At 43.5% G+C, this 27,603-nt stretch overlaps 1 protein-coding gene across 1 annotated transcript in view; it reads right to left on the reverse strand.

The window, feature by feature from the left end:
- Positions 1–3,719: 3,719 nt before the first annotated feature.
- The window catches only part of GALNT12 (polypeptide N-acetylgalactosaminyltransferase 12), a 52,204-nt gene continuing 28,320 nt past the window's right edge, over positions 3,720–27,603 (reverse strand). Inside the window, exons 5-10 of the mRNA XM_054984925.1 lie at positions 23,531–23,648; positions 21,957–22,133; positions 15,382–15,513; positions 12,641–12,754; positions 10,912–11,067; positions 3,720–6,711 (exon numbers count right to left, since the gene is read on the reverse strand). Coding sequence (XP_054840900.1) covers positions 6,574–6,711; positions 10,912–11,067; positions 12,641–12,754; positions 15,382–15,513; positions 21,957–22,133; positions 23,531–23,648 — 835 coding nt within the window. The 3' untranslated portion in view covers positions 3,720–6,573. The remainder of the gene's footprint in view (positions 6,712–10,911; positions 11,068–12,640; positions 12,755–15,381; positions 15,514–21,956; positions 22,134–23,530; positions 23,649–27,603) is intronic.

Here is a 27,603-nt window from a genome sequence, read left to right on the forward strand (position 1 = left end):
TCATCCAGGCTCACAGGAGGTTGCCATCAGCAGAAGGCAGGCAAGCGCAGGCCCCAAGATGCCAGAGGAGCCAGTGGGGAGGGTTCAGAAGCAGCAGGGGCGAGCCAGGCAGAGAGCAGACCAAATGCCACACCCTAGGTGGGGATGGAGTGGGTGGGGCTAGGAGACTGCAGAGTCTACCCAGCCCTCCTATCAGATAGGCTGGGGGCAGGGCCAGTCAGGGAGACGGGGTGGCGATTGGGGCAGAGCCAGGGAGGTGGGGCAAGGGGAGGCCTTTAAATTCAGGTTCCTGTGAAGGCCCAGGAGGATTTTGCAGGGAGAGACAGCTGGAGTGTGCTGCTACTCCCAGGGTAAGAGAAGGAACAAGGTGGTGCAACCCCCTTCCCTGCCCATCTGAGGCCGGAGGACACCTGCCTGGAGAGCTGGTAGGATGGCTGGCCATCAGGAGAGGGAGCCAGTGAGGGAGGAGCCTCACAAGAATATACATAAATCAATAACAGATACAAAACCAGGTGCAAAGTGACAATGAACCTAGGTGCACCTAAGTATATGAGTAATAATCACAATATGGAAGACATCCAAAAGGTAAGTCCATAATGAAAAAGACCACAAATGGTCCAGTAGTCAAAAAAGTCAATGACGCTCTGCTTTTCTTCCAGGTGGAACTGTACTGAGCAGGCTGTAAGGAAGCAGCCCACGGAGCCCGACAGACCGTGCCGGTGAATTTCCGCCGTGTTTCGTGCAGACGACGTCTTCAGGGGAAAGAAGTAACCACCATCACAAAAATCAAGCAGTACGCCTCACATTATTTAGGACAATCAAATTCTACAATGAGTCTTAACTGGTGTCCTTGCCAGAAACCAGCTCCCATGCCTTCCTGTCTGTAGCAAAAACCAGGTAGAGAACTGATTAGCTGATCCCTCTGATATCATCACAGGATCTTTTTCCACTCCCCTGAGCAGATTTACTACTATAAAAATCACTTTTAATGTAGCACTGACCATTCAAGAGAATTAAATGTGCATTCTGTATTTAAAAAAAGAAGTCAAATGCCAAATCAAATGCCCATCCAAATAGTCTTGGTTGCTTAAAGAATGAGGGAGGGAGGAGGCAAGGGAGGCTACTAAATGGGTGTGATTTGATGGTCTGTTAAACGGGTTAGCAAAATGGAGAAAGCCTTGATTTTAAGATTTCCTGCACAAGTAAAGTGCGTGCATGTTTGATTAGCCCCTAGTTTACTGCTATTAACATGTATCTGTTTAGGGCATTTTTCTGTATTCTTCCCTGAGTCTCAGTGAAAAAGGCAGGCTATAAATAACATAAATGAAATTTTAAAAAAATATTAATTGTGCCCTTCCCCTAAGTAGCTCAGGGTTCATGGATTGTCGCTCGTATCTGGTTGGATCCATACGATATTTTCCATCAGTGGAAAAGAACTTTCCTGCTCGCCTTACCAGTGGGATCTCCTCGAATGCTGATCTTGGGGCATTTGGGGACCCTGATGTGGGGGAGGGGATCAGTAGAAACTGCAAATTCTGGATGCAGCCCTTTATTTTCACAACAACCCTGTGAAGTAGTTGAGGCTGACAGACAGAGAGAATCTGTCCCAAGTTTACCCAGTGAACTTCTTGACAGTATGGGGATTTGAACCCAGGTCTCATAGATCAACTAGCACTCTAAGCACTACACAGCACTGCTTCTAATTCGATTACTTGGCTTAGGTCCAGCTTGTAAAGGGCTGTTTTTCTATAAATATGCTTGGAGAAAAGTCTGTGACTTCTTTGTTACCGCTAATGGATATTTACTCCCAAGGCATTTACTTTGTTTCTAGCTCCAACACAAACATGCGTGAGCGCACATGGCAAGATTTACGCCCTTTCCCCCCCCCCCCCCCACAAGTTCCTTCCATCCCATATTGCTTTGCTCTCAAATATTGGGAACTATCTGCCACTGTCTGTAAGGGAGCACTTCTGCTTTGAACCTGGAATGTAAAATTAAGTGTGAATTTAAAATGTAAAAATGTAGCCTTTAGGTGGGACTGCAGTTTATAAGTACCTGTGGTTTATATATGTACCATTGTTTTGTACTATAGTGTTATTTTCAGTGTTTAAAACGGTGAATGTTTCCAGGCACCGATTTAAGTATTAAGTCCTGAATTTATCACTCTCCAACTGGTTCTCTTTCTCGGTTCCCACGGTCCATTGCTCCTGATCAAGAGCACGGGCACTGAGCCACTCTGGCAAAGGAGACAGCAAGGGAGCAGGTGATTCGATCAACGCCAGCTTCCTTGTGTTCCCAGTGGATGGAGAGAAGCATCTGCCAGTTCCAACTCCACCTATCATACCAAGCAGGCATTTGTAAGAGATACGATATGGTCAATGGCAGAGGAAACTTGTCATCTGTCAATTCAGCGCTTGCTCTTTCAGCTCTCCAGACCTGTGGTTTTCCATTAGCAGGGTTATTTTTCTGGGAAAAGAGGTGGTGGAACTCAGTGGGTTGCCCTTGGAGAAAATGGTCACATGGCTGGTGGCCCCGCCCCCTGATCTCCAGACAGAGGAGAGTTTAGATTGCCCTCCACGCCAGTGGCGTGGAGGGCAATCTCAACTCCCCTCTGTCTGGAGATCAGGGGGTGGGGCCACCAGCCATGTGACCATTTTCAAGAGGTACGGGAACTCCGTTCCCCCGAGTTCCAGCTGAAAAAAGCCCTGCATCTGATCAAATGGGCACAAAGCTTGTTCTTGTTCTAAAATAAAAAATTCACAAGTTTTTAGGATGCCACAAGATTCCTTTTTATGTTTGTGTGTAGAATCTGTTTCCCCCTAAGGGGTTCCTGCAGAATAAAGAAACTCCTTCAATATACACCCCACCTGTCTTAATATAATATAATATAATATAATATAATATAATATAATATAATATAATATAATATAATATAATATAATATAATATAAAAATTATGGGGAAAACACACAATTAGGAAATAATGTTTAGACATATGTCTCTGGCTTTAAGAAAAACTGGTATCTTTGTTCCTAGACAGAGAAAAAGGGAAAAGAGGAAAACACAACCAAAAAAGAAGGGTAACCAAAAAGGTTGAAACAAAAAAACAAAATTAAGTGCTCAAAACTTTTTCAAATACCTGTGTATTTGAAACTGTTTATTTAAACTATGTTGAACCACACACCATCATTTTAAATTATTGTATTTTTGATTTAAAAATTTATATTATTTCTTTATTAATTTGCACGTTTTGCACATTCACTTAATTTTGTTTTTTGTTTCAACCTTTTCCGTTACCCATCCTAGTACTTGACTTCTGCTTTGTCCAAATGAGTAAAAAATGCAACAAAGCTATTGCTCCCTTGTGAACAAGTATTTTTAAAGTTTCCTGAATATTCATCTTTTTTCCAGATTCACTGTAACGGCATCTGTGTTTTGTCTTGAGAAATTTCCTACATTGCATAAGCCAACATCCAGGACTTTACTAAATGGAAATGCGGTGAAATAAAAAAGGCAGGTACTTTAAGTAGTAAACCAGGGTAATTCACTCTGATACTGGATTCAACAGGAATGTTAACCTTGCAGACAAACAATAAAAACACATTATTGGGAAAAGGGTACTAGAAGTCAAGATCACATGTTTTATTTTACTCCCAGTACTCTAACTCTAGCAAATAAAGCCCTTTAAAACAGATAAAAAAGAAACGTAAACACTTCAGTTACAAATCAACAAAATATTTTATTGGTTTTTCTGTCAGTTGCATTAATCCAACTCAGAACTCTGAAGATTCTTATAAATCTTTCTACCTACATGATTGTCAGCAATTTGGGAAGAATGAGCATATCTAAACATTACAAGGTACGATCTTCCCAAAATTATAGTAATATTTATAGAAAAGACTGAACATTAATCATGCTCCTGAAACAAATTTAAGAGTCACATGGATAACATCAGGAATTACAAAGTCTATGATCAAAAAGCCCTCCCAAGAATACCAAACAGAATAGGAAAGCTTAAGTGATAAGGCACTTGGGAAGAAACAGTCTCTGACCATTCTGTAATTTTGTAGTGCAAGTTTTTTCGCTGATACACCAGTCAATTGGACATTGTGAATGAGACCTCTTCCCTCATTTCAAACATAACAAAAGCGGATACGAATTCTTGGTATTGCAAAAGCACTGCCAATGGGCAAATCTGTTTTCTAACCATTTCCCCGTTTCCTACATTGCTTTACATACAACTTTTCCATGTGGTTGTCCAAGCTTAGCGTGTGCGCCTATTCTACCGAAGGAAGACAGAGGGACACAGCTAGCAAATCAAGAGCTAACCTCAAGGACACCGGAATTGCATCAACAACAAATTTGTTGACACCACTACTAAGTTCTGCTAAGGCTAATCAGGGTCTCCTTTAGTCCAGGATCTGAAACAAGTATCAAACAATGGCTTCTGATCCTAGCTGAAGGAATACCCTGCGTAGCTTTAACTGTAGTCAACAGTGCCAAAGAATCACTTACCAATGTTTAAGGAGAAGGGAAAGCTTTGCTCCAGGGATGGAACAAACTGCAGGTAAAGATCATGTAGTCCTGCTAGTTTACAAATAATACTGAGAGAGAGCATAGGGATATGTCTGCAGTAGCCTTCCACTGGCAATGAAGTTTTTCTCCAAGTCAAATGCAAGAAGAGCAGTTGCATGACAGAAGACTATGTTCCTGGTTTTCCAGGAACAACGCAGCACCAGACAACCCCACGGTGACACTGCTCCAAGCTACTCTGTGGCACTGATGCCATGTGCAACTGCAGCACAGACAGGTGGCGGATGACGGAACCTGATCGGTAGGAAACCAACAATACAGATCCTTCAGCCATTTTCTGAATCCCTAAGAGATGGCTGACAAAGCAGGATGAAGAATGATCTCTAACAAACTTTAAGCTGTATTTGTCAACACATGCACACAAATTATACTGAAGTTAATGAGATTTGCTTTTGTAGAAGATAGCTGCTGTATGAAACGTTTGCAATACTTCTGGACTGTTTGTGCTTAAGTGTGGGAAACAAATGGAGGAAAGTACAATGTTGTGGAGTATTTCTTACATTAGTATCACACTTTCTTCATTTCTCTCATGCATTGGCACTACATGGCTGGCCAGTTTCTTATCGCTAAGTGAAGGGGCCTCAAAAATGAATGCAGTAAATGAATGACCCAAGACACTGAAAATCCTCTGCAGAAATGCGGAGTGCAAAAGAGTTTGCATATCTTTCCGAGGCTAGTCTTACAATGTTATTGTCAGTACACAATAAGTTATCTTCTTGTAGCCTAAGCCTCATGTTAGTATGCAGGCATCATCTAGTATACATGGAATTTAACAGTTACATTCTGGCAGGGCACAGGGTCACTACCCATTCCAACTGAAAGTGCTCCCATTACAAAGGAACATTATAATAAGAGAACCATGAAACTGGTCTTTAACCAGGCCTGCTCTATGATGAGCTGAGGAATTCAGGAGGCCGCTTTTGAGCATTGGTAGCCTTTGTCTTCTCTCCCCTTGCCCCCGTCCTGGAACGAGAGCTGATTATGCTCCTTCATCAGGCAACTGTACACCCCCAACAGGACTTTCCAAATTCTCACAAGATTCTAACAAGAGCTAGGGAGGCTCTGTTAAAACAACATGGCTTGCGGAGAAGGGAAGCAGCATTACCTGCTTCAGGCAGAGGAAATGGGGAGGTGGGAGGGGGGGCTAGGCAGAGGTGGGCAGCCACAGCTGGGAGGAGTCTCAGGGGGCTGGGGGTGGACTCAAGTGGAGACTGTTCATTTCAAGTATATTTACATTCTGAGGTAGTTGTGCCAGACATCATCAAACAGTTCTTTTAAAAACCCACAACTATTCTATGAATGGTTTAAAGGTATTTTAGAATGCATTACTTTAAACTGGACCAAATTCTTTGTTCCCTTAACCTTTGTTTCTGATCCTCAGGAGTGACTTTTCAGAGAGATGCACCGGAAAGGGGAGAAGCAGCAATGGTCTCTTCTGTGAGCTTGCTCTGTGCATGCTGGTGAGACACAAGACAACATATAGTTTCTGTCCTCAGGTGTTTGTTCAAATCAACTATAGTCCAATTTGTCAGATACAAAGAAAAGAAAATCTACATGAATGCCATGCTGTAGTCACACAGTTCACACAAATTTGGCCTAATCTATTTTTATTTAACATGTCTTAAAAGGCACTGCTGTTGGACGTGTTAGTTAAAAAAAAATCCTTAAGCTATTGTCAAGTGATGTCCGCGTGACCACTTGCATTTCATGACCATACTTAAATTTATAAAAATACATTACCTCTTGGGGGAAAAAAGGATAGGGTTTTATTGGGGGTGGGGGGGAGTCATATAGCTGCCCAACATGGAGAACGTGAGTGCACAGATTTCTGATGAAGAGTAATCTGGGCCCATTAAATATAAACTTCAGTGTTTGCTACTCTCCTAGAAAAGGTAAAAAGGAAAAAAGTACAACTCTACATATAAAAATAGATGTATATTTTCTTGTTTGAATTCCAAAGGCGATCTTGGCATTTCGGGATCAGCTTCTTTCTTTGAAAAACCATTTCTGGTATTCTGAATTGGTACATGGTCGTAATAAAGGTGCTGGGTTGCCATTATGAGCATTGGCTTCCGCTTGGAGGCACTTCTGTGTCTGCATATGGATTAAACTTCCATCCTAAAAAAAAAAAAAGGTTCAGAATTACAATCCAGGGTAATCATATTTTAAAACGACAAAGTCCAGTTGAAAGATCTAGGTAAAAATATATATACTTTATTTTCATTCTTTATTAGTTTAAGAAGTACTAATGGAAGGAGAAAGGAGAACAGAAAGCTATCCGTATTCTGAAGATTATCTGGCAACTCCAGTCATGCTTAGAAAACTTCTCTGTGTCTACCAAACAAATGGCAATAAAGGCATCATTAACTGAATGGGAAAGAGTCCAGTAGCACCTTTAACCAACTTCTGTAGCATAAGCTTTCAAGAATCAGAGTTCTCTTCGTCAGATGCATGGAGGGTAAGAAGAAACTGGTCAGATATATAGGTGGAGAGGGGAGGGGGGAGTAGATGCAATCAGTGGCTTCTGATAATGGGATAACCATTCATAGTCTCTATTCAATCCAAGCCTGACTGAGTCAAATTTACATATGAATTCCAATTTAGCAGTTTCCCGTTGGATTCTGAACCAACTAGTTCAAAATCAACTAGTTCAGAACCAACTAGACTAACCAACTAGTTGATTAGTCTTAAAGGTGCTACTGGACCTTAAAGGTGCTACTGGACTCTTTTCTATTTCGCTACTACAGACTAACACAGCGAACTCCTCTGGATCTATTAACTGCATGGGGGCTCTTAAATGAACTGTAGCTGAAACCTGCAGAAAATAGGGTTGCACTGACTTATCTGTAACTGTTGTTCATCTTCTGTGCAGGCGCACATGGGATCTGTGCATATGCAGGCCAGCCGCGGACATCCCAAAGTTCCCAGAGGCGCGAGGTGCTCACCTAGCCTTTTTGCACGCTTTCCCCACAGGCATGGCTATAAAAGGCGGGGTAAACACCTTCCTCCCTCAGTCCTCTAAGCTGCCAGTGCAGAAAAAAGATAAGAAAAAAGAGCTCATGGCGAGGAAGGAGGGAGGGATGTGTGCCTGCCCAGAAGACCACTTGATGAACAGTTACAAGCAAGTGAAACCCTGTTTTCATCGTAGTGTCTTCTGTGCAGTCCCACATGGGAGATTAACGAGCCAAATGACCCAAGAGGAGATTGTGAAGCTCTTTAATGGAAAAGACTCTTTAGGACTGCTTGCCAACAGCTGCGCCCTTCTGGAGTCCACGTCAATGGCATAATGTTTGACGAAAGTCAATGACATTGACCAGGTGGCCTCTTTGCACAAATTGACTAGAGGGATGCCCAATCTGAAGGCTGATGAGGTGGCTTAAGCCCTTGTTGAATGAGCCTTTACATGTAACAGACATGGTTGCTTAGACTGCTTAAAGCAGATCTTAATGAGCCACACTATCTATTTTGAAACAGTCTGTGCAGAGACTTTCTGGCCCTTTTTGCGCCCTTGGATTCGAATCCTTCCAGAAAGGAGCTGTCCAAACACAAGGCATGTTTAACATCCAGAGTGTACAACAGCTTCTCTGTGTCGTCCTAAGGTGTTGGAAAGAAGACAACGTCCATGTGAAAAGTAGAAATGATCTTTGGCAGAAAAGGGAGGCTTGGACAGAGAATGACCTTATCTGCAAACGTCTTAATGAAAGGAGGGTCAAATCTCAGGGCCTGCAATTCATTTACTCTCCTAGCTGAAGTTATGGCCCCCAGAAAAGCTGTTTTAGCTGCCAGCATGTCAAGAGACAGGTAGTCAGGGGCTTGAAAGGTTTATGCATGATTGAGGTGAGAACTAAGGAGAGACTCCACTGGGGAACTGGTCTGGATGCTGGAAGATACAGGTCTGCTGGACCTCTAAGGAAGGACTTGCATTCTGGCTGGGCAAAAGGGGATTTTCCATTTATGTTATCATGGTAGGTGGAAATGGCCATCAGATGGACCTTAATGGAAGAATTAGCCAAACTTTGTTCCTTTAACTGGATCAAATAGTGTAGAATGGAAGGCAATCAACAGGCATATAAGGGGCTTCGTCATGGAAGAATTAATGAGGAGGCGGGTACATACCCGGCAAGCCTTCATATTGTAGCCATAAGAACGATAAGGGGAACCATATGAAGAGGAATGGAACTGATGGCACCGATTATGATGAGCCAGTTCCAGTTGATTGTTATTGTCAGATGGAACCAAGGAATCTTGATGCCTTTCAGCAGGCTGTATTGGAGACAGTGACAGCAGGGAAACAGCTGTCAATGGCTCGATGACTTCAGGAATTTCACCCTCTGAGAGAGAGAGAACCAAAGCAGAGCAACGTCAGAAAGTCAGTCATGGAGAACTCAGAACTATGGATGGACGTGATAGTAGGATCTGTAGAAAAGGATTTCTTCCCCTTATGTGTCTTCAATGTTGACGGTTTATCGATATGCTTCAACTTGAGCTTAGCCTATTTAGCAGGTGGCTCTGAGTGGCACTGAGGTGGAACCAATGAGGATGCAGCTGGAATCAGCTGGTCATTCTGAGCCGTGTCAGGTGCTAAACAGCCTAGTGGAACCGAGGAGCCCATTCTGGGAGCTGGGGTTCTTTATCTGTAGCGTTATAATCAGAGTTGATGGAGCCCTTCAAGGCTGACTTCCAAAGAGCTGCTTTGAGCCATGATGCCCTTTCATGGAGTGCTTTGGGCATGAATTGCTCACAGACCACACACAGTAAGGTGGCATGGTCTTCACCCAGAGGGAAGAGGCATTTTTTGTGCCCATCCAATTGGGCCATCTTCATCCTACAACAGGAACACTTCTTGAACAGAGCCTTCAACACCATGAATCTAAAGGCCCTGCCTCACATACAGCTTGATGGATCTGAGGAACAGAGAGAAGAGACATCCTTCTTAAGCAGTGGCAAAAGAAGAACTGAGAGAGGGAACCCCTTGCCCTGTCTTTTATAGCTGCGCCTGGAGGAAAAGCATGCAAAAAGGCTAGGTAAGACTCTCATGCCTCTAGGAGCTTAGGAACATTCTTGGCTGGCCTGAGCATGTGCAGAACCCATGTAGGACTGCATGGAAGAAATGGTAATGAACCCAGGGATTTGGCTGCTGGTAATCAGTGGTATAAAGGAGTAAGAACAGACTGAAAAAGTTCAAGCAAAACAATTCATCATTGGGATTAGAATCCAGATATAAACACTTCCATAAAAGCAAAATTCCAATGCAGTGGAAGCAGTCTATATGATAAAGGAGCAAAAATGTATTCGATATTTACCCGATAGTGAAATATCTGAATATGATCCCAGGTTCAATCCCCAGCATCTCCAGTTAAAAGGTCAGGCAGCAGGTGGCGTGAAAGACCTCAGCCTGAGACCCTGGAGAGCTGCTGCCAGTCTGAGCAGACAATACTGACTTTGATGGACCAATGGTCTGATTCGGTACAAGTCAGCTTAATGTATGAGATGAAGTTTACAAAATTCAGACCATTTTCATTACTTAATCTGGGGCATTTCAGACTCACTGTTTAGCAAGGGATGTAAGCTGCAGACAATTACCTGGATCTGCGTAAAATAACTTTGTGCAGAGGCCTCAGGTAAGGGCGTGTATTCATACCCGTTTCATAAGGTCCATGGCACAGCATCATCCAAATTGTGCAGAGCCAACTGGAGCTGGGCTGACCAGGCGCAGCTTCATAACTGATAGAGTTTGCCCAAATGGAGACAGCCGCATGCTCAGCTAGATCTCAATGTCTGTAAAGCGGGAGGTGGGGAGGACACGGGAAGTGCTTTTGCTTCCAGTGCTTTTGCTCTCATGCCCTATAAAACCGACCTTCTTTTTAAAAAGGGATTTCCTTGCATCAGCTTCAACGAACAAGGGATAACAAGGTTGGAAAGATGAAGGGATTGTGCTGAGCATGGAGTGATCGTGACCTCAGAAGTAGCGAGTTCAAGGAGCTGCCATTGCGCCGTTCTGAACAGCAACTCAGTCTGATGCCTTGGAGAATCCTTGCATGAACACATATGAAGCTGCCTTGTACTGAACCAGACCCTTGGTCCATTAAGGATCCACTCAGACTGGAAGTCTCAGACAGGGGTCTTTCACATCACCTAATGGCTGGCACTTTTTAACTGGAGATGCCGCAGAATGTACCTGGGACCTTCTGCATGCCAATCAGACGTCCTACCACTATGCCACAGCCTTACCCTCTTGAGTACTGAGCTCTACACCATTCACTCCTACTGCCAAGTGTTGCTGGCAATGAGCACAAAAAGACACAACGGCATCTATACCTCTCGTAGAACAAATTTCTGGTTTTCAGGAATGTTCTGGATATTGTTCTCACACAGGTACATTGTCATATAATCAGTTCCTGGATCAACAGCTGCGCAGGCTTCGGGATGCCGTGTATTGTAACGGATTTCGTTGTGGGACGTGTACTCAAAAAACTGTAAACCCATGAAAAGAAAAAACAAACATGGTAAACCTCTCCTCACCAGGTTTCAAAAACTATTCACGGAGCACTTTAGAGAAGTAATTGTAAATGTCATAAAACTGTTCTTAAGCAAGCTTTCAGTCCTTCATAGCCATGAATCAACAGCTAACCACAATCAGCAACTAGAAAGAGAAGTTCTGTTAAAAGATAACTTTCCACCAGAACCTTCTTTCAGCTCGTTTTGGTCAACCAGGCACCACATAAGGTCCAAGTATTAAACGAATGGGAAGGAATAACAAAGAGAAAGAATCAAGCATGTGAAACTATTTCTTCAGAGGAGACACCACACAAAGGAAGAGGTGCAGGATAGGATGTAATGAGACCAATAAAATTACACGGAGGTGAGTGACGAGAAAACTGACCAGGGCAAAGGACCAGTTAGGGGAGAGCAGTCACTGATATTTGGGAGCCACAGACTGTAGGAGTCAGTAGCAGGACACTGTCAGAGTTCGGAGTGTTATGAAGCCACAGATTCGGTTCACAAGCAGGGGAAAGACAGGCAAAAAATATTAGGCTTTCTCCCCAGAGCTTTGAGCCTCGAAGATGATGCATGGAAATGAGCACAGGAGAAACTTTTCCCTAGACTGAATGCATTGAATTCAGGGAGATTCAAGACCAGAGTAGGCAATGAATGATAACGTGCCAGCCCATTCTGCTCAGCACAGCTGTTCCCTTGCTCCCACCACAAGCGATGGCATAGTCGAGTCCAGTGCTCTCTTTTGTACTCATATATAAGGTTGTGCCAGTTTCTACCAATCCCCCCCTCTCTGCAGACCCCCAATAGGCTGTTCTTGAGGGGCCACTTTTTCTTTCTCTGGCTGAGTGGGGCAAGCCAGAATACAAGGAGCAGGACCTGGGAGAGGTCCCCAAAAGGTACCAATACCCAATACCAGTGAGTACCATCACGAAAAAAGCTCTGGTCAAGCCAGGCTGGGCCAGAACACCCTTGGACCTGAAGTAGTGATGTCATCAACCAGAGACCCTTCCAGTCTTGCCTCTCAGTAAGGGCCTGTGGCCCCACCCAAATGACTGGTGCTGTTCCGTGCAGGGGGCAGCACTGCAGCAGGTGTGAGGTTGCCAACTGCACGAATGGGGCAGTAACCTCTCTGAAGAGCAGATGCCATCACTGCCATTGCTCCTAAGATGGAGCAGCCTCTGTGACCAGCCCAGCCCTTCTCTCTCTATTCTCTTTCATTTTCTCTGCTGGTATATCAACGTCTTCATGGGTAATGTTGCATTTAATTTGGCACTCAGGCCAAAAAGGCTGCCTACCCCATTCTAGACCACCAGAAAATCCCCTCTCTGAATTAATTTGTGTACACAAACTACTTGCCTCCTTCATTTAGCTCTGAGAAGCCTCTCAGCTTGGACAGAGCTCTAGGATGCAAGAGTAGGTTGGGCATGGGATAGCCTACCTTCATGTCTGCACCCTACAGGATTAAAGTAGGAGAGGCTGTGGAATCACAAGGATACAAAAAGGGAAATTGCCTTGTAACCCTTCGATTGCAGTGAAAATGAAATCATACCTGATTTTGTCCCATGCCATGACAAGGGTATAGTATGACTCTGTGTCCTGTTACTTCATGATCGTTGGGAGGGTTGTAATCAAAGCAATAATTTACCATCCCTCTGTTCTTCAGCTAAAAGCAACAAAAGGTGATTAAAGGACAAAGCCCACTTTCAATTATCAGTTTAGCAGCATATAATTCAGTCATAAGGGATGCAGGACAGGGGGGGAAAGGCATGCTACAACATATTAAAACAATATGTGCTGGGCCATGGAAATAAAAGCCTACATGCCCTTGCCCCATGCCATGATGAAAAGGATATAATATCATTGTAACCTGTCATGTCATGCCCAGTCAAAAGACCATTCAAGACTTCTGTGTGCTACTTTGCTGGGGACGTAGTACGTGCTACTCCTTCTAACTGGGAAAAAAACCTAAAGCATGATCCAATCCTTTATTTATTTGTTTTGAATTCAAAATGTCAGGCCCAAGAGCTGTACGAGAGCAACAATACTGTTCCTATCAAAGAAATTCAGAGCAGCTTTACAACCACAGGATTTCACAAAGCGGGGATCTGCCAACAACTAATAAAACCAGAAGTGGAAAGATAAAGCCAGCACTGGCAGAAACGCTTTCAGCTGCCGTGACAAAACTAGATACAGATTCTCTGGGCAAGCAATCACAGGAACGGTACTAGATAAGCATTTGTTTTGTGGCATCCTGCTAAATTAGATTTCTATAGGCCTTAAGGTGAATTTGAATATATCATTAGCATGCTGGGATCCATAGTTCTTCCTTATGTGTACCTACACAAAAGCATGCATACAAGTGAAGGAGTTATTTCCAGGATAAATCCATGGCTCCTTTTCAGTGGCATTAAATCTCTGCTACCAGAGATTATGTGACGTGCTTGTATGGTGGTTACGGGAGGAGACTGAATACGATGAAGCTCTGCAGCATCTATACCCTAGGCTCAAGTTTTACTATGTTTAGGATTATGTTGTAATGAAACACCTCAGGGGCTTCTGTAATTGCCTGGAACCTTTCTAAAATGTCTCCTCTCTCAACTAGCCTCTCTGTCTGAATCACTAACTGCTCACATTCATGAGAATGGGTGTTAAATGTTTCAGCTTAAACGGGTAAAATGACTCAACTGCAACCCAGCAGTTACAATCTTTCAACACAAGGGACTGAATACTTTGTAACTGGGGCCAAACTATGGTAAATAAACATCATGGTGAGATTCTTCTTTCCTCAGAACCATTACTGTGGGTTAGGAGGTTTACTGGAACTGGTTACCAAAACACAGGTTCCCTCAAAGGTATAGCTTTACCCTTTCACCATCCAGTCTCTGGTTTTCAGAAACTTCCAAGTAGATTTAGTGGTTGTGGCTTTTACTAGGGTGTTCATTTATCTCTTAAAATAAGCTCTCTTCCCTAAGCCTACTCACTCTACCTAAAAAGACAAATAAAAATCCTGGCTAATTCAACACTCTTAATCGTCTCCTCCAAGTCCCTATCTGAGGAATGAAGGGTTTCCCCCCTCCTTTTAAAATGGGGCCTGTTGCCCCCTCCAGTGGAGTTTCACAAGCTCTGTTTGGCTAACACTTGGATCTGCAAAAGGCCAAAATCGTAGGGATTGGTCCAGAGTCCAGGAGAGGTGGCAGGACTTCGGAGGATTATTGCCATAGCTTGCTTCTTACATGCACCTATTTATGGGGAGGGAGAAAGGCTTCCTTGTACAGGCAGAGCCACAGGCTTCGGCATACGGTGCTAAGTGGCAAACAATGGGGGAAGACATGCTTGTGGGAAGCATCAGGGTGGCCATTGCTGGAAACAGGATTCTAGTCTAGGAGAACTAGTCTCACCCAATAGGGCTCTTTTTCTGTCCAGCATGGGAAAGTGACATGCAAATCCACTCTTTGATTTTATTATTATCAATGTTACTGAGCAATTATACTGTGCTTTGCTTATGTTCATAATGCTTCACATACATTTTTGGTACTCCTTATATTAGCACTATAATGGAGATGGTATTTTTATCCCCTTACACTGCAGATGAGACACAGAGGGATGCTGATCTGCATATGGCTTCCTAGAGTATGGCCATGGCTGATGTGAGATCTGAAGTTTTGCTTCTAGCTGCTGCACTAGACAAAACTGTGCTGTCTTCAGAACATGCCACTAATTTGGTTTATAGCCCGCTTGGTCATGAAGGCAAATTAATCTCTGTTCCTAATGTAGTTACAACGAAGGCTTCCTCAAACTATCAGTATATACACCCAGTTCTTACATGTTGCTTCTGGCATGGAGCACAGTCTTTGAATTATGCCATACCTAGAGTCTGCCGCCCCATATTTTATTTTATTTATTTACTTCATTTATACCTTGCTTTTTTCCCTAACGGGGACCCAAAGCAGCTCGCATCCTCTATGTTATCATCACGACAACCCTGAAAGGTAGGGTTAGAATGTAGCTGACACAGCCAAAAACTGTGAAGTCTCCTCTGGAGGCCAAGCACCCCACCTCTCCCTAGATCATAAACCTGGCCAACCAAGATGATAGCCAGTCTTCTTATGCCGATTTACTATGCCATGAGCTAAACAACCATTTCTTTATTCTAACAACAACCATTTTCCTAGTGTTCAGTACTATCATCTAAAAAAACTCACAGCTGCTTTTCTGCCTTGCTTCCTATTCTGGGGGTGGGGGGGGGGCGACTGGGACTTTAGCTAGCTCCTAAAGAATCACTTTATTTACCATTCCAAAGAAGCCAGGCCTGTCCTCTGGCACATGAAGTTCTGGGTAAATATTCTCCAAGAACCACTTGAAATCCTTGCATTTTAGATTTTGCCGGAGCACTCTTCTTTCCGTCACATCTCCGTAGGGCTCCTAAAAATAAAACCCAGAATAAAACTTCAAAACAAGGAAGACAAAATTTTGAAACAGTGGAAGGGAAAAAAAAGAGGAAACCAGTAATCAGATCTGTATTCTTTGGCTAATTTTTCACTCCTTTGCTTTCCAGCAGTCCCATAACCTCCCTGGCTGGTTTCTCCCTGGGAAAAAAATACTTTTTTTTCCATTTTCTTTATTGTAAATTGGTTTTGCCACAGTTTGGGTTCCTATTTATTCTCCTTATTTGAACCAGACATCCAAAATTTAAAGGAAGTTTCCTTGCCTCTTACAGCTCTATTGATCCTTGTTAACAATCCTGGCATCGTTATAAACTTGCTCATATTTTTCCTAATCTGAGTTATTCATTCCAAGTGAGCTTCTATTATTCTGGTAACCTCCAAGTGTCCTGAAGAAATCTGGCTCTCCCTTCCAGTCTCCTTCTAACAAATCCCTGGAAGGTGTCTTCTTTTGCAATTTCCGGAGACCACACCGGGCTTACTTCCAGCATGCCTGCATATAAATTAGGATAGCACATTCGTCATTTCTGAACTGGTTCAACTTCTCTCACCAAGCCTTGAGTACCAAGTACAGAGTCACCTGCCCTCTGGTCAGCTCTGTGGCCAACTGTTCCAAGACACAGTTGTTTAAGGCACTTAGCAATATCGTTTCTGTGTCACAACTAAAGCATGCGTTTCCCCACTAAATGTGAAAGTAGTTGAAGTCACCCATGATTCCAGGGGGCTGCTTCCACGATCTCTTTCTCTCTCTTAGGAACATCTCTAGAAATTTGGTTAGGAGAGTCATAGAGCCTTGATGCCAAATTACTGTTTGGACCTGGTTCTTTCCATCCACAGCAATTCTGTAGAGGAGTTCCTAAGTCATCTTCAGAACACCTCAATCAGACTTGCACACGTATGACCCATCAAGCTGAATGTGGCGTATATTTTAGCCAGTCAAGTACTTGATACATTTCCTGCTTTGTGTGCTGTACAATTGGAATGGCAAAAGGTCTGTGTTTTTCAAGCACCTGACAAGACAGCACACATGGTTGAAGTGTGGTATGCATTTTTATGGCTGACAAGTTGTGCAGGCCTGAAATTATAAATAAATGCTACATTTTTTCTCAGTATATACATATTCTCATCCTCTTCTGGCATTTTAAACTGTAGTTAAAACAGGGCATTAATACTGGAAACATAATATCATATGCAGTTTCTAACTGACATTGTTTTCACATTCAAGGACTGTGTTAACCTTTTGCTACAGAAATAAAATGGATGATCATGTGCAGAGTTGGTAACTGACCTTCAGCCCCCCTACTTTCTAGGACACTGTTTCCTCATGCAAATTATGGCCTATGATATGATCCACGGCCACATGCCAAAGATGAGCAGTGGCCTGCAAAACTCTCTTGTGTGTGGGCAGTATGGTGCTGTGTAGAACGCCAGTCAGCAAATGCAGGAGCAGTTTCTTTTGTGGAGTCCTGCTTCCCTCTTGTTTGGCAGAGCCGGCTCCGAGCAAACATTCCATTTCCTGCACCCATCTGTCAAAATATCATTTAATTCTCTGAGGGAGGAGAGAGCTACGTGAGATCAGTACCCCTTGTGGATCTCTGGATTAGGGTGCATCTATGCCCTTGCCTTTAGCAAAATTAAAAATGTATCACACTTAATTGCATCCAGCTCATTAAGTGATCTGGACCATTCCACATCTATTACTAGTTTTAATCATTTTCTACCCTAGCCACTCTTATAGCCATATGCAAAGTTTATCATCTGTGATTTTATTGTTCCATATAATTAATAAAGATACTGATTAAAGTCTGAACCTCTCCCCTCCATCATCCTTGGAAAACCTTAAGAAAAGAGCCCTTGTGATCTTATGAAACCCCATCAGGGGAAGTTGTAAAGTGGTTGGGGGGGGGCAGGGGGAGTCTGCTGCCAAATGTATGTGATAAAACTAATCCCCAAAACACATCCATTCACAACAATTCTTTACTGCTACAAGCTCAACAGTTTCATTAGCCTGGCTAGCCTTTAATTGCCAGGATTATGCAGCATAAATTAGCACATCAGTGATATTTCTATTTCTTTGGAATTTTACCAACTTCACACAATGGATAAACAATTCAGTCAATGATCAGTGTACTCTGTGTTAAAAAAAAATTAAAGTTCTGCAGCAGATCTGTTCTGTAAACAGGCCTTAAATCAAAAGAGAGCCAGGATTGCCGCTGATACTACCTTGAAAGATATTAGAACATACTATATAACAAGAAGTGAGCTGTGACTCACAAAAGCTCATACCCTACCACAAATTTTGTTAGTCTTATAGGTGCTATTGTACTCTTGTTCTTTTCTAATACTACTTAACGGTATATGATATTCATGAGAGCTATCATCTCATATGACAGCTGCTGCAGCATAGTGGTTAAATTGTTCGGCTGTGAATCAGCACTCTGCCGGTTTGAATGCCACTACTGCCATGAGCTCAGCAGGTGTCCTTGGAGGAGCCACTCCTCTCAGCTCAGTTCCCAATTTGTATTGTCTAGAAGAGTGGTATATAAGGACCCTGTTATTACAGTTTATCAATACACACTTCCATTGTAATAATTATTAATATATCTGCATTTTACTGATATTGTAAGCATCATGAATATTTTTAATGGAACAAGACATATAAATATTCTAAACTAGCTTCGCTATGGTATTTAACTACTTTAAATCCAGTTATAATACTTATGGGTATGTAACATTTGGGGGGGGGAGGGGTTAGAGTTGGTTTTGTAGTATAATAGCATAGTACCTGAGCTTCACAAAGGTGTTTGAATAAAGCCAAGCGTGTTATCCTTATTCAGGAGTCTTGTAATGTCTTTCTTCAACTGTCTGCAGTTTCCTTTACCTGATTTTTACCTCAGAACACAGAGTTCCACAGCTGACCAATCAGAGAGAGGGGGGTGCAAGCAGGCAGGAGCCTGCCAGCCACACAGGAAAGCCAGGCCCCACATGGAGATTGGCAACCCTAGGGAACTTTTAGGGGAAGACTGGGAGGTGCATTTTACCTCAGGACACATTCAATGACTCCCAATAGCAACTGCATGTTGTTTAGAATGTGGGGGGTGAGGACCAATAAGGCCGCATACACAAATGACCTCTGTGTTCCAACTGTCTCTGGGGGGGGGGGATGAGGTGTGGAATGTTGTGAGCCCCTATCAGCCTGCATATGCAAATGACCTTGAAAGGTTGGCCCAATCAGGGAAGAGTGAACGAGCTGGCAGTGAGCGGGGGTGCAAGCAGGCAGCAGCTTGCCAGCCACACAGGGAAGCTGTATCCTTTTGGGAAACCACATTTTACCCCTTTTGACCCCCTTAGGGGGTGAATTTCTTAAAATCCCTTCTTAGTGAGTCTTTACATCACAAAAGGAATGTTCTCCCCAAATTTCACGTTTCTAGGTCCAGGGGTTTGGGCTGGGCGTTGATGAGTCAGTCAGGACACTTGTCTTTATATACAGAGATAAACAAGCTCAGAAGAAAAAAATAGATTATTTGTCCTGTTTAAATTATGCAAAGTACATAAATATATACCCTTTCTCTTATGATACACAATTCACTTTAATTTTGCTAATCACAGGGAGGAACAATGTGCTATACAGGGCACTAAATCTGTATCTCCTGACTACTGTGATGCTTGACTGAGAAGTGTTCTGGCATCTGAGATTTCAGCAAGCTACTAACCAGAATCTGCTTGCAATAGGGTTGCCAGGTCCTTACCCTCCCAGTGGGAGAGGGGGACCTGGTGCTTACCTTCTTCATGTTCCCAGCATGCTTCTCGCATGTGCCGATGTGATAATGTCACTTCCGGGAAGTGACGTCATCATGCAAGGTGAGGGAGCACGTGTCCGCTGCGAAGTGCGGAAGCACTCTTGGGGTGGTGCAATGTCAGTGATGTTGTCGTGCCAGTCCCAGGAGCATGTTCTCATCCCCGCCTTCCCCCCACCCAGCTCAGTAAATGGTGGCGGGGGCAAAAGGTGGAAGCAGGGGAATGGGAACCCTAGCTTGCAAGAGACCTGAACCAACAGTTGGCCATTTTATGAGAGGAGCCAATGCATGAAAAAATGCTAACTTCTCAAAGATGGAATTGCATGTAGCACCAGGGTCCCCAACCTTTTAAGGCATGCATTTAGAATTTTCAGACAAGGAGGCAGGGTCCATTACAAAATGGCTGCCACAACAGGTGGAGCCAAGCACACACACCAGTGTAAGGAGGATAGTGAATACAGACAAACACACACTGTTTTTAGACCTTTGTAGGCCCCAGGCACATTTTCACAGGCCCCGCCCTACATCTTTTCAAACATATTAAAATGCACCCACATTCCACATTAAATATAATTTTTGCTGGGGAAAAATTGAAACTATTTTTATAATTTTGCTTTTGAAATTATTTGGCTATGAGTAATCCATTCAATTTATGACTGGCTATGATTTCTTAGCAATCAATGCGCATACTTGGGAATTCTTGCCAAGTAAGAAAATCTAACATATAAATCGATTTTAAACGTAATGAACTTTTTATGAAGTCTAAATTTAACAATTAATGAAGTTTGAATATATTAATTTAAACTTTATAATAAAACGGCACAAATGTTTCACCTTCTGCAATTATTATTAGCTATCATTACATTATAATCTTTAATTTTATCATCCGAATTACGTACACGCACTGAACAAATCACAATTCAGCCAAAAATGACATACCACGACTCAGGTTGGCAGAGCTGGCAATGCTGGGCACAAGTGCTTACTCTTGTACATGATGCAGCACATCAGCCTCGGCTAGAGATCTATTCTAACAAAATTGAAAGCCATCGCAACTGAAATGTAAGGTGTTTAAATCCAGTGCCTTGCCTGAAAAAAAGCTTGACGGATATAAGAAGCATCTGAAGACATTATATGGGAATTTGCTCACCCAAAAAGTTGCAAAATTAACATAATTTGGGTTTTCTAATGATTTTTAATTTTCAGTTTCAAGAATAAATCGTTCATTTTGTTCTTTGTGATTTAAACTTTATATTTATATATAACTATAACTAAATATATATGTGTACATAAGAGTTGAGTTGCAGTTCACGTTATGGTTTTAGACATTTGATTAAACATGTATTCATTTATTGTAGTTTATTAATTAATTTATTTTGTAGTTTTGTTTTTGTATTTTGGAGGCAACAGGTTTTTTTTTATCAGGTCACAATTATTTTTGTAGGCCCTTAAAAAGCTCATAAAGCCTAGGCACTGTGCTTAGAGTGGATAAAACAGCCCTGCATACCCTCACAAAGAAAAAACCCCAGTAAGGATATTGGGCACACAGAAGACGACACCCAGTAGGGGAAAGAGGAGATATAAGAGAGAGACAGAGAGACAGAGAGAGGGGATGATCAATATGGGAATGAGGTAATTTGCTGCTCCCCAGCCCCCACCTCCTCACAGCTGATCTGTGTCCTATTTATAGGATCCCAGATCTTTCTCCAATGAGCAGTGGGCAGGATCCAAATGAAAGGCCTCTTTGTTTGAATGACGACAGCCAGTCACTGGTTCCGCCTTCATAATGGCCCTGCCTGTTCTCCTGAAGCACATGGCAGCCACCTAGGGAAGTGCCTCTGGGCACCACAATGTCCACAGGCACCACACTGGAGAACCCTGATCTAGCAGATTCTGTGAGTAGTAGTTTGAGAACAGTACAAGGTTCCCATTATAGAGAGATCAAGGATACTGATGATGTGTTCCTATAACATTGACCAAAACCTGCCCATTCTAGAAACAAGTTGTGAAAACTTTCTTGAAATATGATTGGTTAATTGCCTTGAAATCCCTATGGGGTTGCCAGAAGTCAGCTGTGACTTGATGACACTTTCCACCACCAACTGCTGCTGCTGGGCGGGGAGTGGTTCACAGTTTGGAGAATCACGAAGGCAGTCACACAGGGAGTCAGGCCAGTGCCAACGTGTAATCATCCACTATCTCTGAAGATGCCATGAGTCAAGGATACCTCCAGAGGACGTGCTTTGCCTGGCCAAAAAGGAAAATCTTTAGAAGACTACACTGCTATATAGCCCTGTAAACTCTCTCAATAAATTAACTGTACTGCTTGAACTATGTCTATGTTGGTGATTACTACTCTCCTTTGCACTCTCGCTGATAAGGTATTTGTTAGCCTTGCCCCTCTCTTTCCTCTTACCCTTTTGTTCACCACAGAGACAAAATTTAAGCTCCTCACAGCAGGGATCTTTTTAATCTGTATTACTCTGTGCTGTATAAATAACATTAACGTTCGTCTCTATGTCGGTAGACAATTTATTCTTCAAGACTGTGAACTCAGTCACTATGAGAAAAGATAGCAACAACAAAAATCCTGCGTATCTCAAAGCACAACAAACATTAAGCTTACCATGCGAGCATGTGGATTTCTATGGTAATAAAGGTCTTTGTATTCATCCATCCACACTTCTGCAGCACGAACACTGTTCGCCAAAGCCTTTGCCCGAGAATAGGGAGCTTGCTTTGGGAAAACGTGGCCGACATGGGAACAAGGGTGGATCTCAAGGCTTCCTCCACACTGCCAGATCTAAACAAATCATTTAAAAAACTGTTAATATATGGAAGCTAAGTTCCTGACCCATGGATTGCCTTAAACTGCAACTGTCTAATAAGTGACTTGCGCCACTGAATCCCAACCCTATGTTTAGGAAAGGAACCACAGCCACAAGTTCCCATCTTACCCCCTCCCCTCTTTTGTTACCAGTTTTGGCTGGCACTGCTTTGCACATGCCCTTTTAGAGATCCTTTACTTTAAGGAAGGTTTGAAAATCATTTCTGTATGTGCAATTTCCCACCCCCCACCCCAAAAAAACAACTACTGAATTTGGTTTCTTAAGCCACGCATACATCTTCAAGTACTGACAGCATGATCTGATCATGCAGACAGTTTAGCATATTTCTGACTAGTAACATACTGTGACAGACATTTCCATACTCCTCCTGGGCTTCCTCACTATGAACACATTTCCATTAAGTTCCCACAGGTATCCAGGAACGGGTGGGCTGTTCCTAAGTTTTAAAGGAATAGATGCACGAGTGGACTCGTTTACTGCCTTTGCACTGAATATGCAATTAGCCAGTTTGGAGGCATGTATTTTATATACACAACTCAGCAGGTGGCTGTGGAGGACACTCCAGATAAGAGGATAAAAGAAGCTGCTCGGGCATTTCAGACCATTAAATAATTATTGCCTCATTTGTGCATTAGATGCATTCAATTAGAGATACTATATAAAGATCAAAGGGTTGGCAATTAAAGTTGTGGCATTAGACTAAAGGATTACAGTATGCACTGGTTCTTTCTGAAAGAGCTGGAGTTCCAGCGGGTCTAATGGAATCTGCTGTATGGAGTGCTCTGCAAGATGCTTCTCAAAGTGCTCCACGCTGCAAATTCCATTAGACCAGAGTTACTAACTTCTGCATTCACTATCATCCCAAAAGCAGGGTGCATTTTACCAGACTCTCACCCCATCACGTGTATTCAGGACTGATAATAACACTGGCACCATCTATTAGAAAGGGTTTCACATGGAGTGTATGCCCTTACGGCTAGATATTATATTCATTAAAAGACACAAAGGCACCAGAGACTGTTTAGATGCAATTGTGAGCAAACTTAAAAAACTACAATTAAAATATAGTAGAACTAGTAGCATATAAAATGGCTTCGTAGGGGATACTGAACTTGCAGGTCAGCCACCAACGTATTAATGTGAGGTTGTGACCTCTTAAGTCTTGGGTTGCAGGGCAACTGAAGAAACTGAAACAAGACTTAGGACAGAGTCGTGCTATAACAGCAAGGAATGGTTCTAGTAATATCTTAGGCTGCACCAGGACTCTTAGAAATACAAACAAACGCTGCTCATACATGATACCTGTGGAACCACATGAGGTTAAGAGGAAATTTCCAATAATATCACATACCCGGAAAGAAAATTCAATGTTTTCTCCTCCCCAGACTTCCATTCCTGTGTCATAAGAGCCCAGATAGCTAAAGTAATTCTTGTTAACTGCAAACAGCCCACCAGCCATAGTTGGAGACCTATCACAGTGAAAGAAATGGCCACGTTATCTAAACATATCATTTCCCTATGTGGATTAAGCACCACCCTGTGGCCCAGACCTTTGTGTGCCGCAACACTCAGAGGGCTTTTATTTTCTTATTGCTAGGGCCCAGGCTGCAACAACTTAGTAATCGTGCATAGCTCACCTACAAATAAGGGAGCGTCATGTGCAGGTCAAAAGTGGTTCTGATATATTATATACTTTGCTTCAACACATACAGCTGGTGAAGTCATCCAGCATTAGATCCTTTCAGCTCTGTGATTATTATGTCTTTATATATAATTCTGAACAAAGGCCCCAGAGTGAAAATGAAAAAAATGCAGAAAATGGAGAAAGGGCTGGGAAGGAAGAGAAAGCAGGCGCCAGTGTGTAGGGATCGGCTTTCACTTCCACATGAGTCTTGAAAGTCCCCCCCCGCCGCCCCCGTTCGCTTAATACTGTAAAAGGGTTTGAAGCAAGGTACAGCGGTGTTTCTCGAATAAAGAGTTGCCTCTTACTTGGATACAATGAATTAACTTTCCTCCAGACAAACTAGGAAGGTTACAACTGACATTTTTACAGGTTATCAACAGGTAGTCCTGTAATCAGAATGGGTGGCGGTTAATTAAAAGGTTGAATTCAAAACAAATCCATGGAAAAAGAATAGTGAAAATATTAGAAAACTGATACAGCTGTACTATTTAATAATCTAGAAAATTCACAAGGAAGCCCACGGAAGTGTAAGTGATGATAGACTGTTGGGAAAAGATTATAAAACACAATCCTATGCATGTTAACTTGAAAGTAATTCCCTTCATGCCCAATGAGGCTTACTCCAAATAAGCACACAAAGGACCACAGCCTTAATGTGAAGAGAAAGCTCAAAATGAATTTGCAGCTGACTACAAAAGAAACAAACAACAAAACAGGCTTTGTATTAAACATGCTGAACAGAAAACAAAGAAAAGCACTGGGTACGTTGCTCAGTCCAAACTGAGATGCAAGGAATAAAGAAGCTATCAAAGCCTTTATGTTTGGGTCTTCACTAAAAAGGAAAGCCATTCCGGGAACTTTACTTCAAGAGAGCTGTTGAAATATTTTCAAGGTTTTAAAAAGCTGAAAGATCAGGTGTGCTTGGCCCAGAGTAAAGGAAATGTGCGGGAACAAAGAACAGAACGAGAACATTCAAATATCTGTTTGATTAGCACCATTACATTGAGCAGAAACTTCATCTCACCTTCTTTACCAAAAAAAAAATGACGAAGTGTGTAGGGGGGGTAGCTTAGGCTGCCTCATCAACCAGGGGACGTGGTGGAGCATGGTATGGTAGACCCAACCAGCTTTCCCACTCAAATCTCACTCAACCGCCTTCCTTATGACAGTCTTGGGTCACACGATCCCATGACCACCGCCCCTGCCCGTATAATCATTCTGGGTGGTGAAGGGAGAGCCTTACTCTTTCTCATAGAGTTGCCAACCTCCAGGTGGGATCTGATGATTTCCTGGAATTACAATTGATATCTAGACTACAGAGCTCAGTTCCCCTGGAGAAAATGGCTGCTTTGGAGGTGGGTTTTACGGCATTATAGCCCTGCTGAGGTCCCTCCCCAGGCTCCACCCCCAAGTCTCCAGGGATTTCCCAACCCAGAGCTGGCAACTCTGCTTTCTCATCCACAAGCTGGTTGGATCCAACCTCTTTAAATGAGCTCAGTGCTTGGGTTTTCTGGCAGTTTGGACCTTGGTGTCTGACAAGTGAAAGACCACAGTGGTAGCTGTCCTCTTGCAGATTGTGCATTGAAGAATGTGCCTTTTGATAGTTCTGGGGAGCCAACTGTATGGCTCAGTGGTTCTAGGGAGAAGAAGTGCCGGAAGGATTTGTTTCAGACAAGCCTGTGCCCAGGGGGTGCATCTCCTAGTTTCATTCCTTGCCTTCAGGGCTGGACATAAGAGCTGATAGTTTGCAAGGCTCAATGGTAACAGCACCAGCCACAGCTGATTCTCCCCTTCTGGACTGGGGCTGCATCAGCAGTGCCAGGATTGTGCTTCACTGAGCAAGACAGAGAAAGGATGAGGAGATGGCACTCCAACATTTACAAGTTTGATATACACAAATAAGGATTTGTGTTTATTGTTCTTTCCTCTGACGGTGTGCGTATAAGGGGTTCCCTACTCTTGTTTCTTATTTCTGACCCTGCCATAGTATTTTGGGCTTTAAGAAGGACAAGTTGCTTCAACATTGGCTCCCGGTTTGGGATAGGCAAGATGGCCAGCATTGCAGGGCATGACATGGAGTCAGCTATTGCTTTAATTTTATCAACACCTTTGAGCAGAGCTGCAGCCTCAGATAATTAATTATCTAACTTGGCAAGAGTGATTGGGGGCTTATCACTTTGCTGTCAGGTCCAAGACAACTTGGAAATAATTAGGAATTGGGGCCAGGGCCGGCACGCCCATTGAGGCAGGGCCAGCCCCTGCCTCGAGTGCTGAGGCACCGAAGGGGGCGCCGGAGGGGGCACTGGGGGCAGAGACGTGCACCAAGGAGCTGGCGTGCCTGGCCCGCAGCTGCTGCAGCTGGCCAGCCTGCCCCACACCACTGCCGCCTCCGCTGCCACCAATATACGCCCCCGGCTGAACACATCAGCCGCGGGCCAGGCACAGCAGGCGTCTGGGGCGGCGTGCAGAACCTCCCCAGACACCCGCTGCACCCAACTGGGAGCGTGGGCCGCCTCCAAGCGCCATTCCAGCCACCAGCTGGCCAATGGGGCCGGCTTGCTGAGTGATGACGTCACACGCAGTGACATCATCACACAGTCCGGGGGGGCACATGAAGAGGCAGCCGCGGGCACCAGAAACCCTGGGGCCGCCCCCGATTGGGGCCTGGGGCTAGTGTTGATTTGGTCAGAGATGTTGGAACACAAGTTTGGCAGGGGGCAGTTAAGCCCATCTATGTTGAAAACACTAAGTGTAGCATTAATAGGGAAATCCATAAGGTGGTGGTGGCTGGGGAAGGGGGGGGAGGATGTGTTATTCCTCACTGTGACATCAAATTCTCTTTATCACACCTGTATAGGGAAGATGAGGTCCATTTGTCCATACGGAGCTGTAACCTCTTCCTAGATGATCTGCATAAGGCTCTGTGCAATCACTGAGTCAGCAGGTGGAGATGGAGGCTTTAAGCAAGGCCTTCTGCTGGAATGAATAGTGGGGGTTATTTTCTTAAGTGAAAGAATCTGGCAAATACACTGGGACGTTTAACAATGGGGGGACAATGACATCACGTAACCTCCATTCATCTGTAAGATAATTTTAGCAGCTCAGGCTTGTCTCTTTGAAGGTTACACAGCAGTGGGCAGTTGCCAGCGTAGTTAAAAGCAAAACAAATGTACCATCGCCAGCAAAACAGAAATTGGGATACAAGGCTTCTTGTTTCTCAGCTCAGCTCAGTTTCCTTTAAATATCCTCACAGGGCTATTTGCTCTAAGTAGAGCAAAACGTTGCACTTCTTTTCAAAGAGCAGCTACCTTTCTTTCTCATCAGAGAAACAAATATTTATTATGTGTGCTCTTATCTGTAAGCAAATCTTTCCTCCACAGCATTTGCCCTTCCTATATTGGGAATAAATGATATACCAAACATGAGAAAAAGCAAGTCATTCCCCATATGGAACACAAAAAACAAAGAATGTAGAGTGACTCAAATACAACTAGGGATCCCATTCTCCCGCTGGGGGTGGGGGATCCCCCTTTGTCACCTTCCACCAACCCCCCTGCCATCACTCACCTGGCCATCGGGGGAGAAGGGCTGGGAACAGGCCTCCCGAGTGTGCTCCCAGGAGTGGTGCAATGTCACTCCTGGGAGTGACACTGTGCCGCACCAAGAGCACACACACACTTTGCAGCAGGCTGATTGGGGCCCCAAATGGTCTGAATTAGGCCCGTTTGAGGCCCAAATTG

The sequence above is a fragment of the Eublepharis macularius genome, chromosome 7 (assembly GCF_028583425.1).
Source record: "Eublepharis macularius isolate TG4126 chromosome 7, MPM_Emac_v1.0, whole genome shotgun sequence".
In the NCBI taxonomy this organism is placed as follows: Eukaryota; Metazoa; Chordata; class Lepidosauria; order Squamata; family Eublepharidae; genus Eublepharis; species Eublepharis macularius.